Genomic DNA, 20,828 nt, shown 5'->3' with positions numbered 1-20,828 from the left:
GTACCATTTTGCATTGGAGAATGAAAAGAATGTGGCCATATTCCAGGAAAACATTAAGTACTTTTTTTTGCCCTTGTTAGATTTGGTCTCCAGAGCAAAGGGAACAACTTACCTCTGCACATGTATTCAGGTAGCTGAAGACATTGACAACCACATCAGATTCTTCGTTTCGAACGACTGAAAAGGGTAGGGCCACTTCAACGAAGAAAGGTTGGGAGGCTTCCAGAGCAATTGTTGACGAAATGCCAAACCCTGCATCACCATTCACACAGAAGCCATTTGCCTCCCATCGAGTTATAGTATCAGGGATGCGGAATGAAACATTTGCTGAACCTGAGGAACTACAAGGACAGATTATTACCAAAATGAGATTTTTGTCTAAACTGGGACCTAAAAATCAGCCCAGAGCAAGCAAAAATGAATAAATAAATAAACAAACAAATAAATAAATAAATAAGCAAGCATTAATGAAGGGTTACAAATGAGTTATAGCTGTATTTCTATGAACTTTAACCTTAAAAAGGTCACATTCCTTTAAACAAGGAATTGTGTTGTTGTTTTTTCCTTTATTAAATTGAGGCATGTTGCATCTATATGCATGAAATTAATAAATGAAAAAAAAAATGCTGAAGAAAAAAATGTAGTCAGCACATACAAATGAATGGTATTAGATAATTTTACAGATGTGGTACTGCTTTATATACCCAGAAATAATGTTTAATAAATAATGACAAAAAGAAAATAGAAATAAAGACACATCAGAAAGAGAATTGTTGAAAGCTCACTCGACACTGATGAGGTCCCATATCCATGTCTCTGGAAAGTTCGTTCTTACTGTTTCTGTTATAGCCCATTCCACAGGGCCTACGTCCTCATTCGCGACTTCACCAGGTAAAAGAAAAGAGAAATGCTTTATTTTGGAAGAATGAAAATACGTGTTTCAATGACACACACCTATAAGCTACGTCTTTAACCATGTATGCTCAGTATGAAGCAGTATAAGAATTTGCTCCTGAGGCTCATTGTCAATAAACGTGTATCTCAATCTAGGTATCAGCATTTTGATGCTCATATCTCTCCCATTATTAACAACAAATAGTCAGCCTACATCAGTGATGGCGAACCTATGACACGCGTGTCAGAGGTGACACGCGAACTCATTTTTTTGGTTGATTTTTCTTTGTTAAATGGCATTTAAATATATAAAATAAATATCAAAAATATGTCTTTGTTTTACTATGGTTGCAAATATCAAAAAATTTCTATATGGGACATGGCACCAGAGTTAAGTTAGGGTTTTTCAAAATGCTGACACGCCGAGCTCAAAAGGTTCACCATCACTGTTCTAGGGCCTCTTGAACTCAGCAAGTTTATCCTTGTATAAAGTTGTCAGGCCTTTCATTTTTCTCAAGTGGTGTTTCTGATATCCATCTTCAGGATCAACCCCACTTAAATTACTAATCTAATCCTCAATGGTAGGCCAGAGGGATTTAAAAGATGTTACTCAAGTGTTTTCAGATCTGAAATACAACTTTGATTTGGGTCCTATTCTGATGACCTTGTTTCATTTTGCTTCCCTGATGAAATTTCTGTATTGGAAATCTACCTAATTGCCTTATTCATCTAAGATTATGACTGAGTTTTGTGCTTCCAGGTCTTCCAGTGGTAAATGGACTATTATTTGAACACACTGCTCTGATACCATCTGTTTGGTTATCTGGGAATCAAAATATCCTCTGCCTTGAATTCTGTGAATTATGGTCTATACATAATAAGGATATAACACCCCATAAGGACCCCTCATTCTCTTGTATCATACTCACTTATAATGACTGTCCTTCCATATCACCACACATTACCTGCTCCTATACCCTTCTGATATTGTGTTCTCCCAATAAAAATAAACTTCCTCTCATGTTTGAAGCCAGTTCTTCTTTTTAGCCCAAACCATTCCCATCCTGCATTATTCTGCCTATTTTGCTGATGTCTAATTGTAGCCAAAAAACTGTCATAATTCACAAGTAAAATTCTATTTTTTATAATTTTATACCAAATACTCCTTTGGCCATCTCCCAAATACAGAATTCCAGATTACTCACATGCAATTTTAGGTGGGGGGGCACTGTACATCGGTTCACATAGGGGTCCAATTAGCAATGATCTCTCGGAGAATGGCCTCCACTCTACTGAACATATTTCTGGCTTCCGATAATGGAGATTGGTAAAGGCTTTCAGACCCATGGACTTCAAGTAAACAAACAACAAAAGAAAAGTTGTGCATTTCCTTCACACAAGACCTAAAACAGGTCCATCAGCTACATTATAGTGTTAAATATACAGATTTCCTCTCCTAGCAAAGGTCTAGGATGTTAGAAATTAAATCACTTGTATTTAACGTGTGAAAAATGTCTAATTTGAATAAAAAATGATAGTCTGATTTAACCACCACTTATTATGTGCTAGAATTTTGCTAAGTATTTAACATCATTTTTCATTTAATTTTAAGGGAAAAATACGAACAGCACTACTATGATCCTAATCAATATCAAACATATACACACTCACACACAGATATAGAATGTATAGTTAGTAATTTGAAGATCTGGGACTTAAACTAAAGTTTGTCTGATTCGATGCCCTTTTTCCTTTATATCTGTGACTTCAATGATAAAGATCCTTTCATGGGGTCTCAGCATATCTAATTGGTAGCCCAGACAATATTCTAGACTCTTTATTTAACTATTTCTGCATAAGGTTTACCACAACAAATTGAAGACTATCTCATTACTTCAAACATGAGGTTTTATATTTTTAGCTGCCACTTAATTTATTTTCAACAAAAGAATCAACAGAAATGAATGTCTCTTTTTTGTAAGACAACTTTTGAGTGTTCTTTAAGCAGATTACTTATCCCTATCTCAAAGAATAGGAAAAAACTACATAAAACATAGATATGCAATATGAGCATTAAAATTGAAATAAAGTAAATAAAAAAGCTTTAAATGTTCTTACCCTGATAATATCATAGGTGTCTCCATCTTCATAGTTGCCTGCAGGTATGTAATACAAACCATTGTAAAACATATCCTTCTGAGGAATGCAAGGGTCTTGCTTGCCATCGTCAAGGTTGAGACCATGGTGGAAATAACCATAGAGTTCTATATTTGGAAGCAGGTTATACACCTGTGGAAAAAAAATCACATGGTTTTCAATGATTATAAGCACTCATTTTATTTCTATAAAATTGGAAAATTTGTGCCATAACCATTTATTATGGTTTTGTTTTTTAAAAAAATATTGAATCTATTTAATCCAACACTTTTGGGTCATTCTTCCACCAATTATCAAGAACTGGAAAAAAATGAATTCCAACAAAACTGTTGTAAGATAAAAGAGAAATAAACTCTAAATTATTAGGAGCTTAAGAAAAAAATAGACTGAAAGAAAATGTTAAAAAGTAGCATAGGAAAAAAAGAGAATAAAGATGAGCTAAAGAATGAATTAAAACAGGTCATAGGCAAAGTGGTTGAATTGGAAAGCAGGTAGAGATGAAGCATATTTATAAAGTTTTAGTAGAAGGGGGAAAGAAACAATGGAAAAATTAAAATTTAGAATTATAATTCAAGATGAATTCTGGAAATAAAAGATCTATGTTTACACATTGTATGGGTCACTGTGTACTTAGGAAAATTTCCCCCAAACAATAAATTCTGACAGGTATTTTACTAAAACTATTTTAAAATTTAAAATTTAAAGGAAAAACAGCCCTCAAGGCCTTCAGGCAAAAAAGATTAAATAACTTACAAGGTCAAATGAGTTAGACTTACGTCAGAAGTCTTAAAAGCAATATTCAAAGCAAGGCAATAGGGGAGTGACATTTTTAAGATACTTAAAGGAAGCAGAAACCTAGAACTTAATATACAGATAACCTGCCCTTCTCATAACAAAACTTTAGTAAAACACTTTTACATTGGAAAAATTATACAGTTTATGTCTTGATTCATGGTTATTAGATATTGTTATTAATTATTTTTTATAGATTTTTATTTAAAACTAGATTTACTATAGAATGTTAAAGGCAAAATACAAAACTGCATTTTTTCAACAAGATCTTATTTGTGAAATATATACGTATGCCTCTCTCACAGGAGCACACCTGTACTTTACCCTTCCCCTTCTTTTTCCACTCAGGTGAGTTATCTTTGCCTTTCCCTTTCCTAAGCTCCAAGGGCCCTTCTTTTGCCTCTGTAACTTGTTTTCTGAGCCTTCACTGCTCAGCTGGCTTACTTTCACATCTGTTACTTTCTAAATAAACTTTCACTTATACTAGTAATTTGAATAAAATAAATAAAAATTACAAAAAAATGTACATATGTCTAACTTTTACAATTATGAGTGATTTTTTTTATGAGTGATTTTTAAAACATTTTCTCTTTTATCCTTTTATTTTGCACATTTTCTACAATACACTGGTGCTGCGGTCTGAATGTTTGTGTCTTCTCAAAATGCGTATGTTGAAATCCTAATGCCCAATGTGATGGTATTAGGAGGTGGGACCTTTAGGAGGTGGTTAGGTCATGAGGACAGAGCCCTCAAGAATGATATTAATGCCCTTATAAAGGAGAAGTCTACCACCAGGAAGAGACACTGCACCTGATTGTGCTCGCATCAGGATCTCAGACTGAAATATCTGTGATTTGTAAGCTACCCAGTCTGTGGTAGCCCAAATGCTACAGCAGCCCAACTGGAGTAGGACATTAGGCATAATTTTAACAATACATTTTTGAAATTATTAAATTAGTTTTAAACATGATCATAAATTCATAAAACAAACAAATAAAATTGAAACAGACTAAAAAATACAGAGAACAGACTGATAGATGCCAGAGGGGAGTAGGTTTGGGGGACTGGGTGAAAAAGGTGAAGGGATTAAAAAGTACAAATTGGTAGTTACAAAATAGTCACAGGATGTGAAGTACAGCATAGGAAATATAGTAAAAATTATTGTAATAACTGTGTATGGTGCCAGGTGGTACTAGAAATAATGGGAGGAGCACTTTTTAAAGCATATGACTGCCTAACCACTATGCTGTACACCTGAAACTAAAACAAAATAATATTAGAGGTAAGGTACAATAAAAAATAAAATTTAAAAATTTCCATATTTATATGTACTTGTGTTAAAAATAAAGGGAAAATATCCAACAGTTAACTGAAACAAATTGATGTGAAATTCTGGGGTTGCTGGTCTGAAAATGCTTATGAAAATATAAGATGAATCAATAGATTATGACTTTAAATTGTAGCCAAGCATATCTTTTGTTGTTGTTGTTGTTAATCCTCACCTGAGGATATTTTTCTATTGATTTTTAGAAAGAGTGGAAAGGAGGGGAAGAGACACACAGAGAGAAACATTGATGTGAGAAAAACACATCAATTGGTTGCCTCGGACCCTGACCAGGGCTGGAGATCAAGCCTGCAAGCTAGGAACGAGCATCCATTGACTGGAATCAAACCCGGGACTCTTCAGTTCTGGGGTGGATGCTCTATCCACCGAGCCAAACCCGCTAGGGAGCCAAGCATATCATTCAACACAGAGATTTAACTCTAGGTTTCCACATACATATAATTACATCTATTACCTTTTTTCAAAATCACATTGTTATATGATCCCTACCCTGTTATAACTATCTACTGAATTCTGTATTGTTTTAAGTGCTGGGTCTGACGAGAGAAATAATTAAGTATATAATCCATGAAGGAATAAAGGAAGAGAATATTTGATTTTTCAACATGTTCCATCTCAAAAATACCATCTGAAGGGTTAGACTTGCAGGAGTTTAGATAAAAGTTGGGAAATCAGAGAGCTCACACTTTCAGCTGACAGCTCTTGTTCCGATTTCAGTAGAAGGACGCTTTTATCCAAAGCCCGGAGTGCGCAGAAGGAGTCAGGGGCTGCTTCTAGGTAGAGGCTGATGTTGGAGCCGGGGAGTCCCTGCTCCTCAGAGAAGTTGATGCTAACCTGAAGGTGAGGAAGAGAAGAATGCGAGTAAGGGCATGTATTTGAATATATTCAAATTATATGAATATAATTTGCATATTCTCAGTTTTTTTCCAAATACATTTTTATAGATTTCTGTACCTATATTTTCCGGCCTACTATCACCCTCGCTTCCCCTCCAGGGATATCCTCCCATCATCTCAGGATTGACTTTGCTGCCAAAATTTATTCATTCTGTTTGGCGATTCTATTATCCCCTGATAATTTAATTACACCAACATTTATTGTGAGAGTCCCCTGTAAAGTTAATAGGAGTGAGATGACAGGGAGAAAAGTGCTCACCCCTCTCACTCAGGACCAGCAAGAAATAGAAAAAAAATCACCTTGTTTTTAAAGCATTTCTCAACCTGGAATTTGACAGTGTCAGCCACAATTTCCCCGCTGGGGTGAAGGGTGTAGACGAGCATGATGGCCACAGGAGCCAGATCAGCGCTGATGTTGATCGGGAACGAGAACTGTCCATTCCAGGCTGTGTGAATAGGAGATATCATCAACGGGTGCAATGCCAGAAGGCTCCTGGCTCACTGGGTACACTTACATAAAAGGGAATGGCGTATGGCTAGAAAGAGCAAATTGGGCTTTACTCTAAAGACAAATGCATTAAATAATGGAAATATCAACACTGCCTAATTGAGTCAATAATGAGATTTAGGTTTGGGGCATCACTTTTCTATAATGTACTTAATAACCTGGCAATAATAGAAACTGGCTGAAATCTCCTTCATCAAATATTTAGTAAGTTACGTTGGACCACGCTAACTCGTGCCCTCCATTCACAAATGTTAATGATAAGCACTCTTCTCACCTAACCTTTTGACTCTAGCACTATAACATGTTCTTAAAAATAAAGAAAAATGAAGGGGGAGTACATATTTAAAAAATGTATTGTAAACACCTTTGTCTCTGATTTCCGTTTGTCCACTGAGCAAGATAGCCCCTTTTGCCATCATCTGTGAAGCAAAAAGAAAACACAATAGCTGAAATCATATTATATAATATATCATAAAATTATTAAATAATGAACAATCTAGTGATAATTCTATAATTCTGAACAATCTAGTGATGTATCTGTAGGAGAGGATATTTTCCATGAACAAATAGTAAAAATGGACTTTGCAAAACTTGGAAAAGAACAGAGAAAGTCACTACAATTTATTGAGAGTATATTATGTGCTAGAAACTTGTTAATTAGTATGCAGTGCACTGAGTAAAAGTTGCATAAAGCTCTGAAATTGTCTAGCCTGCCTGGCTTTGAATAAGCCAAGTCATTTCAATTCTTTGCCTCTGTTATTTTATTTGTAAAATTGAGCTACTCAGAAGGGTGATTAATGAGTTAACACATGTAAAGCCCTCCTAACACTGTCTGACACAAACTACTGGCCTGAGTAGATGTCTTATTATTTCCAATTACAAATATACAGCCGAGGCAGCTAAGGCTTAGGAAGTTTAAACAATCTGTCCAAAATCAGCCAACTAGCATGAAAACTAGGAGAGGGTGGAGGATTTTAATTAGGAGTCGTAATTTCCAAGTCTGTAGCTTTTTACCTTTCAATATGCCTTCTAGAGACAAAATGAATAAATATAGAGACAGAACAAAAAGGGCTAATTTCTTTTAATATTTATCAAAATCAGCTTTCCACTTAGTCTCTGGTATCTGCCTAATATTTTACTCTCACAAAGGGGCATAACTACTTACTTGATGTGAGTTATAATTAAATTCTTAAAATAGCAGACTCAGAAGAATAAGTTTTTCAACCTTAGGGAAATTGCCTGAATCTTTTTTATGTGTTTGTTTATTTGTTTCTGAGTGTTTTTTTAATGGTGCCAATAGCATTCACCAGCAAAGTGAGCTTGGGTTGGCCTCCTCAGACTGGCATGCATGACTGATGGACACGTTCTAAACTGTACCATGCTAAGCAGACAGAAGAATAAGTTTTTCAACCTTAGGGAAATTGCCTGAGTCTTTTTTATGTGTTTGTTTATTTGTTTCTGAGGGTTTTTTTTTTAAATGGTGCCAATAGCATTCACCAGCAAAGTGAGGTTGGGTTGGCCTCCTCAGACTGGCATGCATGGACACGTTCTAAACTGTACCATGCTGAGCAGACAGACAAGATCCAAGAATCCACCAGCCAAGACTTACCAAATAAAAGAAGTTTATATTTGACTCTTCCCTGTATGCTTCACTGTTTAGGGAGTAATGCACATTAACAATCTTTTGTTGATTGCATCTAAGCTGCTTTGGTTCAGGAACAATCTTCAGGAAGCTGTTGGTTCGGGAGTAAAATCGTGGGACTGATATACGGGCATCCAAATACTCAGGCGTCAACCATGTGGGAACATAGCAGTTCTTCGGGTGAACAAATGTGGCCTGATAAGATAAAAGAAAGCAAAGGATCTTAGCGCTATCTTTCAAGGACAGTAATTACTACCGAATGCAAGACTTCTGATCCCTTCAAAGCAAAGAGAAACCTCAGCTTGTGGCTGACTTTAAACATTAAGTTATTGGAAGTTAAAATAACATAAGCACTCTCCTCTTTCTGTATACAAAACATGACCATAATTGTATGTCTGTTTTATTAGGCTTACAATGAAATATTTATTTTTACTTTGTAATTGAAGTCAGAAATGAGCCTTAAGGTCCTGTGTCTTTCAGTTACACTTAAACATTGATAAATTGTTTAATTGTAAAATTCTGTTTAAGAAGCAGAAAAAGAGAAATTATAGTGTCAAGACTCCTAATCTATGCATAAAATGATCAAAGGAAAAGAGTCAAATAATTTTCATGAGCTATTTCTAGTTTCTCAGGAGAAAATAAGTTGCTATAGAATCCTATATAACAGCGGTTCTCAACCTGTGGGTCGCCAACCTGTGGGTCGCGACCCCTTTGGGGGTCGAATGACCCTTTCACAGGGGTCGCCTAAGACCATCGAAAAACACATATATAATTACATATTGTTTTTGTGATTAATCACTATGCTTTAATTATGTTCAATTTGTAACAATGAAAATACATCCTGCATATCAGATATTTACATTACGATTCATAACAGTAGCAAAATTACAGTTATGAAGTAGCAACAATTTTATGGTTGGGGATCACCACAACAAGAGGAACTGTATTAAAGGGTCGTGGCATTAGGAAGGTTGAGAACCACTGGTATATAATAAAAGCCTAATATGCTAAGTGTCCGACTGTTTGTTTGACTGTTCGACCAACCTTTTGACCAGTAGCTATGATGCGCACTGACCACCAAAGGGCAGATACTCCAACCAGTAGGTTAGCTTGCTGCTGGGGTCTGGCCGATAGGAACTGGGAGAGATGGGCTGGACACGCCCTGGAGCCCTCCCATGGTTCCTCCCCAGCTGGCCGGCCCCAATCGGCCCCAATTGGGACTGGGAGACTAGGCAAGACTGGCCGGACACACCCTGCATGAATCCATGCACCAGGCCTCTAGTTGATAAAAATTATGGGCTATTATTATCTCATCTTCTTGAATAAGTATTCTCATGTATTATCTAATGAACAAGCAAATATATAAAATACCCTAAATTTTGAAACTCTGTTAAAATACATTCTCAATATAAGTTATCTTTTAAGAGATTCCTAACATTCAAAATTCCTAACATTGGAATCCTCTGTGGGATCTTGTTTACTCTTTGATGTCTTACTTTCAGGTTGAACTCCGGATCAAATATATCTGAAGTGTCAATGGATAACTGAGCTTCACCATTCTCATCTGTGGTGTAATTTCCTATAAATTTGTCATTGAGCTCCAATTGCAATAGTTTGTTCACCATCGGGACATTATTAGGACCAGAAAATTTAAGCTGTACAAAAAAAAGAGAGAGAGAGAAGCATTGATTTTTAAAATTCAAAATGTCACATCTCTACTGAGAAGAAATGTTCTATTCATAAATGTAATCATTTATTGTAACTTTCTTAAATTCTGACAGATGTTCCATTAAGTAAATATATAATATGGAAACAGCTATATTTTTATCTATCATTTTCTTTTAGCCTAGGACTTTTCCCAGTATGTCAGATGTAGTAATGTTGCAATGTGTTATGAAAGTAGGAAAAACATGTTCAGAAAATTTCAAAGGGCAATCTATGGTCCAAGAAAGTGAAATGAGAACATATATATTTTTAGTCAAACCTACTGTGCCAAAAAAAGGAATTCCTCTTCTATAGAAAGGGTCCGTGTTCTCAAAGTTCACTGTCCCAAGAAATGAAGTGATAGAAACAGGAGCTTTTTCACTGATCTGCACACCTGTAACAAATGAAAAATACTGTTAAGGAAGATGAATCATTTGATGTGCAATCTTATGAATTTCTCACTAACTTTTGCACTTGCGATGTTTCCAGTTGTATTAGATCAGAGATTGACACACTTCTCTTGTAAAGGATCTGACAGTGATTATTTTAAGCTTTTGGACCACAGGGTCTCTGTCACAACTGCTCAACTTTGTTGTTGTAGCTCTTAAGCAAGGCAAACAAACTATTCCAAGTTGAGTGTAGCATTTACATAATACTTTTATTTTAAATATTATTAGAAAAACCTTATTCAGAAACAACCCTCAAGTTGACCTATTAGCAAATGTACTCCACTTTACTCTATTGAGCAATTAATGATCTGTAGTTGGTGAGTGTTACTAACTCAATAAACTTCTTTCCGGTAAGCTGCATATGTCCTCAGGTTGCCAATAAAATACAACCATTACCTGTCCCGGTTTCTGTCACAGTTACAGTGATATCAAATAACATGGAAAATCCAGAACGGTAGAGTTGGAAGACTTTTGTATTTACAACTTGAGAAACACAACCATTTTCCAACTGAAAAATAAAGAGAAGATACAAAGAAAAAGTTAGGGATCCAAAAGTCTTTAAAGAATATGGAATTTCAGCAGATACTTATCTCCCTCCACCACCCAATGGCTCCATCTCACAAACTTGTTGAAATGACCACAGAATTACCAAAGATGCGGGGAGGTAGTTTTCATCACCAATTAAAACAAAGTAAGGAGCTATTGTATATTTCACAGATGTCAGGGTTATTCTCCTGGAAACGATGTGGAAGGGAACAAGTTAAAAAATATTCTGGTGAACAAAATAGGAAGAGGGATAGATACATGGAACAGACTGACAGATCTCAGAGGGGAATGGGGTAGAGGGGAGGTTGGATAAAAGAAGGTGAAGAATTAGTCAAAGAACATATATGCATAGCCTATGGACACTGACAACAGTGTGGTGAAGGCTGGCAGGGCGGAGGGAGGAAGTGGGGGAGAGTGGGTGGGGAGGGGGGAGAGGGGTGAGTGAAGGTGGGCAAAGAGGAGGAAAATGGGGGACATTTTTAATAGTGTCAACAATAACAAATTTTGAAAAGATAAGCATAGAACTGAATGATATTTAAAAAAATGAACTTCAAATCTAAAGTAATAAATGCAGATACTCTGAATTGCAGATGTTTGCAAATGATCGTTTTTTCATAAGAACAATTCTAGGTTGCATGGGGAATACTATGAAGGATTCATTTATTTAAAGGACAATTAATGATTCTCCAAAGAAAGATCAGGGAGGTCACCTAGACAAAATATTATAACACAAGGGAGCCAATAACAGCTTTCAATTCTAAAAATGTATTATTCTATAGGTGGGTAACAATTTACATAGCCTAGAGAATAAGAGACTATTGTTAAACATTGTATTTTCTTTCTCATTCTTCACCTTACCTACCTGCAACCTCTATTATTCACAAGATGAAAAGTGTTATATCCCTTTTATAAATGAAATCAAAGAAAGAATAATAATAAATTGAACTTTTTTGAAATAAAGATTAACTGTACCTGCACAATAAAATGTTCACAAATTTCATTGTTGTCTCTTTCACAATCTCCAAAGGAAAAATATTCTCTGCACACCTTTATTTGGGCTTTTCCTTGCACAGGTTGGCCAAAGGTGTACCTAGTAGGAGAAGGTGTATTGGTAATTATTAATGAACAAAACCATGGTAATATTTTATGGTCTTCTTCAGAAATTACATATGAAATTTCTAAACTATGACTACTTCAATGACCAAATTCTATTAGGAATTCTCACTTCTTGGTGATATCATCCCCACAGAATTTAGGTTAAATTAGGTATTTGATCAGGCAGCAGGATTCAGCTGCTTTTTAAATAAAATTCAAGGTAATGTAGACTCTAAAATTTCAGTGAATAGGATTTAATGATTAAGTTTAGTCTTTAAAATTATATTTTAATCTGATAGAAATATAAAAATTGTTTGCATCACTTTTTTTTTCTTTAGCAGAAAATATATCCCTAAACTAAATATGCTTTGACCAAAAGTATAGTGTCTTTAAGGGGTGGGGTTAAATACATATCTCATTTTCTACTAAAACACACAAAAAACATCAATACAAGTTCTTTAAAAGTTTAACCAAAGACAAATACAGTTAATTTGATTTGTTTTGATTTTGTTAGTTGAGAATTAGGCCCACTAAGATTCTGAAATACAGATAACAAGTGTGAAATTAGCATATGGCAAAACTCAATGTAATAAAATTGATCAATTAGAATATATTTTTCTAATTGGTGGATCTAGTGTATATCCAGTGTGTACTTTATGATATCTTATTCATTTTTCTTGGGGACCCTGAGATGTAGGTATGCTATCTCATTTTATAGATTAATATACTTAGATCAAGTAACACTTTCCCACATTATAACTGATGAGATTAAAATTCAAACTCAGATCTTCCTCACTCCACAGTCCATTTTCTTTCCATTCCACTAATTTGTTTCTCTCTATTTAAAAATCCTTAATGCTTCTGAGATTTTTGACTCAATTCAAATAATTAAAATTCTCTGTCAGACCCTGTCAGCATGAATCAGTGGTTGAGTGTCAACCTATGAACCAGGAGGATTCAATTCTGTGGTCAGGGCACATATCCAGGTTGCAGGCTCGATCTTCAGTGTGGAACTTGAAGGAGGCAGCCAATCAATGATTCTCTCCCATCATTGATGTTTCTATCTCTCTCTCTTTCTCTCCATTACTCTCTGAAATCAATAAAAACTATTTTTAAAAAATCCTCTGTCAGCTTTAAATATTAGTTAGATGTGAGAAGCAAGGTTAAGTTATACCTGAAATATCTTATTCTTCTTACTGTCTTTTATTTATGAAGTACAATTCTTATTGTAGTGCTAGTGGCCTGGTGCACAGATTTGTGCCCATTGAAAGGAAATTAATTAGAAGAAATAACAACACGATATAACAACAACAAAGACATAATATAAAACCAACAAAAACATGATATAAAAACAACATTGATAAAAACAATGACTGATAAACTGATTAAACTTATTCTAATATCTCCTTGTATACCACATTAAGAGTAAAAATATTTTCAGAGTGCTTGACTAATTTCCCTTGTGATGAAGTATTTACAACTTTGTCACACGCTCTTCAAACTCTAGAAAAAGCAAGATATAACTGACCATGTCCGAAAATTGGTTCAGGTAGGAATATTCCTACTCTGTCTAGATTGGCACTAGTGAAAGCTTTATATGTATTGCTTAAGAGTAAAAATATTTTCAGAGTGCTTGACTAATTTCCCTTGTGATGAAGTATTTACAACTTTAATGTCACACGCTCTTCAAACTCTAGAAAAAGCAAGATATAACTGACCATGTCCGAAAATTGGTTCAGGTAGGAATATTCCTACTCTGTCTAGATTGGCACCAGTGAGAGCTTTATATGTATTGCACATGCGCAAGTCAACGTTTATTTTTAAATTGCCAGTGTGCATCATATGTACTGGCCAGACAGATGGATGGTTGGTCACTTAGCCATATATATATATATATGTATATATAATCTATAGGTTAACATATGTCCTTGAAATATGTAGTTTAAATTTTCATACAGGTCAAAATAAACATTCTCTCTTCGTTTTTGACTTAAAAGCTTTTGCTCGATATTACTTCAGTTTACTAGTATGTCTGTGAGCAAGTTTCCTTCCTTCTTAAAAATGCAACTTATCTCTGAAGTTTTTGACTAAAATAATCTAATTTCCTTTTTTTTTTCTTTATTGGTTCCAAGCTTAGTCCCAGGGAATACTAAAGAAACAATGCACAGACACAGTTATACAACTTGAGGTAAGCAACTGACTCACTGATGTTAACTTCCAGACATAGCCTGCCCTGAAATAACCTTGTAGCATGCACAGCTCCTATCTCAATTGCCTGGTCTTGTTGCAGTATATTATTATTGCTAATACTAAAGAACTATTTAATATCAAATCTAAGTAGAATATAACATGAAAGAAGTTTCAAAATGTTCCAATTCCATATCAATATTTAGCTTAGCAAGTCTTTTATGTAGGTGATACTTGATAAATATGTTGGTTCTTCTGGTATGTGTTATTAGCATGCCATTGGGCAGATAAATTATAGTTGTTAATCCCACTGACAATTTTGGTTTTGTGTAGGGTTTTTAAGTGAAGCCAACTTAGGTTCCTGGATTTCTCAAGCTTAAGTTGATTATCCTGTTATCTTTTAACACAGATAGTCTATGATCTCTTATATATTACATTTATGAAATTCTGGCATATGTTCAGCTACTCTTTTTGAAACTCAAAAAGTATTATGTTTCTTTTTCTAGAGTCCAATGAACATTTTAAATAATATAAAAAAGCTAAATACTTTTTTCAAGATTCTTTGTGACATCCACGAGCACTACCCTAACTTGTTTATTAGCTAGTTAATAAACTAGTATTTACCCAGTGTATCTTTAATATACTGCTTAAAATATTCAAAGGCAAGTAATTTGCATGTCATCAATTAAACAGTGCTTAAATATGTGGAAATATTAATATTTTAAATTTTGTTACATAAAGTACAACAGAGTTTTTGGTTAAGAGAGTAGTTCTGAAGTCAGATAATGTAGGTCTAAACCCAAGTTCTGCCATCAAAAAAGCTCCATTAATGTTGATAAGTTATTTCAATTCTCTGTGACTTATAATCTTTCAATATAAAATAAAAATGATAATAGCGTCTATCTCATAGCATGGTGGTAAGAATATAATAAATGCAATGCTTAGCACAGTAATTGGCACTCACTAAATATTATCTATTTTAAATTATTTTTTAAAATTTGAGAAAATACATTACACTTTTTAAAAAGGTAAATATCATTAGAAATAATTTTCCAAAAGTAAAATAAAAATTTCTCACATCACATAGAAATCTTTTTTACATTAAAATTATTTAAATTAACTCAAATAAATTGATAAAGTGCCTTCTTTTTCACCAGGACATTTCAAAAGTTTATGTTCTTTTTTAAAAAAATTGAAAACTCCCAAGATAATGAAGATTCAATGAGACAGGCAGAGTTGGAATTGTACATTGGCACAATATATTGAGAGCATTGTGGCAATCAAAAGACTAAAAGAATGTTACACATTTCATTTTGGTAATTCCTATTCTTGAAATATTTCTTAAGTAATTTTTAGTTCAGAAGCTACTTCTTATACACTTACTGGTATACACAAAGACATATGCTATAATACTATTTATTATTAGAAAAAACAAATGGAACAGCCTACATGTTGTATAATAAAAGTGGTTGAGTAAATTTGGTATAGCCATAGAGACATTTATGTAGCAAGAAACTAGAATTCATGAAAATATTGGCATATATGGGAACATGTTTCTTAATTATAGTGGGTAGAAAAGTATGATTGCAATTATAGAAACTTTATGAAAGATTAGAGAAAAGTAAATCCCAGTATCAATGGCATTAGTGGAATTAATTACAGTGGCTATAATACTATTTATTATTAGAAAAAACAAATGGAACCGCCTACATGTTATATAATAAAAGTGGTTAAGTAAATTTGGTATAGCCATAGAGACATTTATGTAGCAAGAAACTAGAATTCATGAAAATATTGGCATATATGGGAACATGTTTCTTAATTATAGTGGGTAGAAAAGTATGATTGCAATTATAGAAACTTCATGAAAGATTAGAGAAAAATAAATCCCAGTATCAATGGCATTAGTGGAATAAATTATAGGTAATTTCTTATGTTTTTCTTTATATTTTTAAAATCTCTTATAATGGCAATTCATTACTTGTCTGATAATTTTAACATAAGCATACAAATAATTAAAGTTACATGCTTAATTTTAGTTCTCCTTCTCTCTGAGCCTTGCATTGACATGTGATGTCAAATATCCTGAATAAATACTTACTTAGCACATGCATCCACTTGGAATTCCTCATCTGAAATAGTTACTGTTTGTGGTACATTGACTTTTACTTCAAACTTAGGCAACACTGGAAACAAAGAGAAATATAGTTCAGCCCCTACAAATACTGGAGAGCAAAATTTATTACAATTACATAGCTAGGTATGGTTCTATGCACCATATTTTCCTCTGTGTATATCTGTATAGACCATGTTTCAATTGCCCCAAATTCTGTGTTGCACCAGTAAGTGATGGTGTCTCATTAATGATTAATTATTTCCCTTTCCTTTCTCTTCTCTATTTTCATAACTTTATATTTATTTGTTGTGATACTTCCCAGAGGATTGTGTAGATTTTATAAATGAGATATTTCTTACGAAGTAAAGGCAGGGGTCAGAAAAAAGGATGAAGGCAAGGAGTGAGGAGCAAGAAAGATAATAAAGCAGAAAAGGCCAAGAAAGGAAGATGGGAGAACACCAAACAAAGCTTCACCTACTTTTTCTAATTCTAACATAAAAGCTACTTTGTCGAGTCTGCTGAAAGCTTAATTTATATAGAACAATTATAAGTAGCAATTGGTTACCATATCTATTAACGGTAAATGGGTGTGTCAATGTCTTTCCTGATGCCCTATTCACAATGATAGAGTATTCGCCAAACATTGGTTCTGAAATCAATCTGAATGAGAGTTGGGTAATATTTTGAAAAGGAGCCACATTTTTCCATTGAAAAATCCCATTGTTTTGAGGATCCTAGAAAATAAAGAAGAAATAAAAACAGAGGTCATATAAGAGTATCATCTTTTCCTTCTTCATTTGGGTACTTTCTGTAATTATGGGAAGTAAAGAAAGCTTTTTCATTTTATTGAGCTAACTAGAGGCTTCAAATACATTTAGATACCATACTGCACAATATCAAAGATCTGAATTAGTAGAAAGAGACTCCATTAACTTTTTCCTGAAAACCAAAGTTCTATTTTATAATAATAAAATCACCTTCTTAGCTAATTTCTAAATTTGTAGGTGTATATGCTTTCTATTTCCTTAAAATAACATATGGCTAAATTAGGATTAAGAAGGGCCAGCAGCCAAAATTAAGCAATTTTAAACATAAAACTCCTTTAAAAAGAGCTCAATCTTTTCTTTTCCTTGAAAACTTAAGTTACTGCACTTGCCACACAGACTATACTAAAAGCGACAGCCCTTCGTTTAGATCTTCATCTGATGTCTTATATTGTGTATATAAAGATTTTCTCCTCCGCTATTTCAGTTATCTTAACTTGTAACTATGCACAATGAAAACTAGACACAAATCACTATTTATCTGAATATTTAAAATAATAGAAATGAAAAAAAGATTTCTTACCTGAAGTGTGATTAAAGGATACTGCAAGAGGAAAAAATAAGTAGGTTAATATTGTAATAGTGCACTGTTTTTTGGCCACATATTGCATTTATAAAGATTATTTGACTCAATTTAAATATTGAGACTTCGCTCTCGTTTTCACAGAGAGCAAAAGGTTTCATGCAACCCATTCTTGCATGATGAAAAGTCTTAAAGAAATATAAATTAATTCATGATAAATGAAAGTTTTATGTTTAAATTTGAGGTTTAGCAATGAAACTATACCTATATAGTTCTCTATGTTAGAATCTATTTTCATACTTATGAAAAACTTCCTGATGACACTTTCTATAGCAATAGATTTGTTTAACTTGCTTAAATTTCAGTGTATCATTAGAAATTACTGAACTCACCAACTCCTCGACAGGTTTGAACTTGGTATTCAGTGTCACAATACGAATTTGAACTAAAAGAAAAGAGGGGAGGGGCGCAATATTTTTTCTTGTTATTTCTCTCCTAGGTATAATTTTTTACAAATAGACATAGAAATAAATTGCCTTCCTATCATAGAATACTGCTCTCCCTTCTCCCCTAGCTCTGATTTGATCCTATCTTATTGCTCCATTGTAATTCCTCTGCTGATGATGCTGGCTGCTGCTAAAGCTGACACTAGCTACTGCCACCACCAGAATTTGTGGCAGAATGAGTCATAGAAAGAAAAATGTGAAATATGTATGGTAGGGGTTAAACATAATTTTTCTGGGAAAAATGTATTGATGCTAACAAATTAATGTATATTAATTTGAGCAGAATTCTAGAAAACCATCTTAGCTATTTTTTTACACATGCCTGTCCACCATAGCATTTTAATAACTCCAGAGAGAGAATATAATGCCACAAAAAACTCACCATATAAATTCTGTTTCAATTCTTTTATTTCTTTTCAATAAATCAAACAAAATCTATAGTTGCTCTCATTTAACCTTCTATTTTACATCTCTAAGATCAGAATTTGCTTGGCAAAGGCCAATAAATCATTAACAAAGTCAAGACAAAACCAAATTCTTTTGAGTTCTTGGTTAGTGTTCTTTATGCTATCTTCTATTTACAATAATAAAGAAAATAGAAGGGCTTTGCTTTGGTTTTCAGATTTATGATTACTTCTACTGAAATGGATAATAATAATAGTGATAATAAATGTCATTTATGGAGTCTTTACTGTGTACTAGGTACTGCTTTACATTGACTATCTGATTTTATCCTCACAATATTTGTATAAGTGAGATATTTTGATTATCTTCATTCTACATATTTAAAAAGTTGAGTCTAAATAGAGATTTAACTAGCTTACCCAAGTAGTAAATTATGGAGCAACAATTCAAAACAAATAATTTTGTTCCACATTCCATGCTTGTAACCATAGTTTTATGTATGCCTGTCATTAGAATTTGTACAAAGTAAAAGTGGCATGCAAAATTTTAAGAAGCAAAGCATTCAATTTCTGGAGCTTGAAGGAACTATTTTATAATTGACCTATTTAACCAGTAAAAATTCTAGAGATCCACGATTCTATAACATTAAGGATAAATTTAAGACTAAAATTCCTATGTTTGGATTGCCCTAAACTTGAAGAATGTTTTATAAGGTCAAGGATACAAAGGAAATGTGCATATTGCCTTACCATTCTCTCCAGGTTTGTAGATGGGTTTATCTGTCTGCACGAAGGTTACTGTCTCTTCTGACACGAGTGCTACGGACCTCCTCTCAAAGATTTCAAGAGTATCACCCTTAGCCAACAATGTCACAAAAGCTAACTGTTCAGAGGACTTTTGAGAAACCTGTTTATGTTAAAGAACAGAGAATGGGACAATTATTTGTAGACATTAAAAAGGTGAACAATGTCTTAATTTGGTTTCTCAGTTTGAGAGCATTTTAAGCTCATTATTTCTTAATGAGAGACTGTGATTATTTGTTTTAATTTTTTTTAGTATGAAAACAGTTTTTAATAAACTTCTTTTTATGTCTTCTTGCCTTCTATTTTTTTGGTTGCCCCGAATTCCAATTCTGCTTCCCTTTACCTAAATTCTGTTTTCTCATATTGTTGAACAGCTCTATCAAAAAGCAGTAAATACATTTAATCATTCAATACAATAGAAAACGGTAATATCTCACACATTTTTTGCCTATGTTAATTTTCATTTTGTTTATTGCCTCAGAAATTCTCTTGTTTTATTCCCTAGCTTCCATTTTCATCTGAAATCAAGATTTGTTATCTCTGTAAAATGAAATTTTAAATAATAATTTCATGTTCCCATCCAAAGTTCTGAAATGGCAAATTCAGTGCCTCACCTGGAAATCTGCACAAGCATAGAAGTTCTCCTCCTCCACAGGCTGGTCAAAAATAGTGACATTGACTTCATCATACTCTAGGACAATACTCAAGGATACAGACTCATTAAGGTTTAAAAGGTGGAGACAGGCTTTTTCTGTAGAGTGACTCTGAATCACAGAGGAGACCCATAGAATATATTGCCTAGATAGGAGAAATGCAGAACACGCATAAAAGGCAACGTTAGCTTATTGAAATGGTCCTAAAATATACACATCTCATTACAATGAATGCTAAGTATACAGAGAGAGGTATCTTAAAAAATATGTCAATTCCCTTTATACACTTGTTTAAAAATTTATAAGGCAAACCAGCACTCAGTCTCAGAAGTGGTAAAGTATCAAATGCTAACACAGAATAGGTTTAATGAGGTCTCTGCTAGTACTTTAATATGAATAGAGAGTATAATGTTCCCTTACGGTTCTGAAGCCACAGCAACAGTAAAATGAAGCCAAAGGGTGCTCAGAAGCAGGGTGAGCACCATTTTATCCCAATGCCCGAACAAGAAAGAGTTCACTATGACTATTATCTCTGTCTTTGTCTCTCTTTTTCTCTCATTAGAAGGCAGCTGCCTCAACTCTCCACTGTCTTTCCTTCCTTCTACTCTGCCTCTCTCTGTATTGTGTTGCTTTTATAGCCACACAATGAAGGATCAATTACTTTTTTTGGAGCAAGTATCATAAGAACCATCAATCACACTTAGATCGCCTTTCCCATTATTTTCCAGGGGGTTGTTACTTAATATACGACTTCCTTCTTAAATTCACCGATGCTGCTGTTTT

At 33.9% G+C, this 20,828-nt stretch overlaps 1 protein-coding gene across 1 annotated transcript in view; it reads right to left on the bottom strand.

Moving 5' to 3' along the window:
- LOC102255704 (ovostatin homolog 2-like) overlaps positions 1 to 20,625 on the bottom strand; it is a 37,474-nt gene extending 16,849 nt beyond the window's left edge. The window contains exons 1-19 of the mRNA XM_005871355.2: positions 20,466 to 20,625; positions 20,007 to 20,190; positions 19,339 to 19,495; positions 18,071 to 18,123; positions 17,679 to 17,699; positions 16,897 to 17,065; positions 16,317 to 16,401; positions 11,906 to 12,023; positions 10,784 to 10,895; positions 10,223 to 10,332; positions 9,731 to 9,889; positions 8,202 to 8,429; positions 6,957 to 7,011; positions 6,385 to 6,530; positions 5,873 to 6,022; positions 3,013 to 3,183; positions 2,100 to 2,244; positions 786 to 882; positions 113 to 341 (exon numbers count right to left, since the gene is read on the bottom strand). Coding sequence (XP_005871417.1) covers positions 113 to 341; positions 786 to 882; positions 2,100 to 2,244; positions 3,013 to 3,183; positions 5,873 to 6,022; positions 6,385 to 6,530; positions 6,957 to 7,011; positions 8,202 to 8,429; positions 9,731 to 9,889; positions 10,223 to 10,332; positions 10,784 to 10,895; positions 11,906 to 12,023; positions 16,317 to 16,401; positions 16,897 to 17,065; positions 17,679 to 17,699; positions 18,071 to 18,123; positions 19,339 to 19,495; positions 20,007 to 20,190; positions 20,466 to 20,530 — 2,454 coding nt within the window. The 5' untranslated portion in view covers positions 20,531 to 20,625. The remainder of the gene's footprint in view (positions 1 to 112; positions 342 to 785; positions 883 to 2,099; positions 2,245 to 3,012; positions 3,184 to 5,872; positions 6,023 to 6,384; positions 6,531 to 6,956; positions 7,012 to 8,201; positions 8,430 to 9,730; positions 9,890 to 10,222; positions 10,333 to 10,783; positions 10,896 to 11,905; positions 12,024 to 16,316; positions 16,402 to 16,896; positions 17,066 to 17,678; positions 17,700 to 18,070; positions 18,124 to 19,338; positions 19,496 to 20,006; positions 20,191 to 20,465) is intronic.
- Between the last annotated feature and the right edge of the window lie 203 nt (positions 20,626 to 20,828).

The sequence above is a fragment of the Myotis brandtii genome, unplaced genomic scaffold (assembly GCF_000412655.1).
Source record: "Myotis brandtii unplaced genomic scaffold, ASM41265v1 scaffold337, whole genome shotgun sequence".
NCBI classification, from domain to species: Eukaryota; Metazoa; Chordata; class Mammalia; order Chiroptera; family Vespertilionidae; genus Myotis; species Myotis brandtii.
This window is presented reverse-complemented; position numbering and strand designations above follow the sequence as displayed.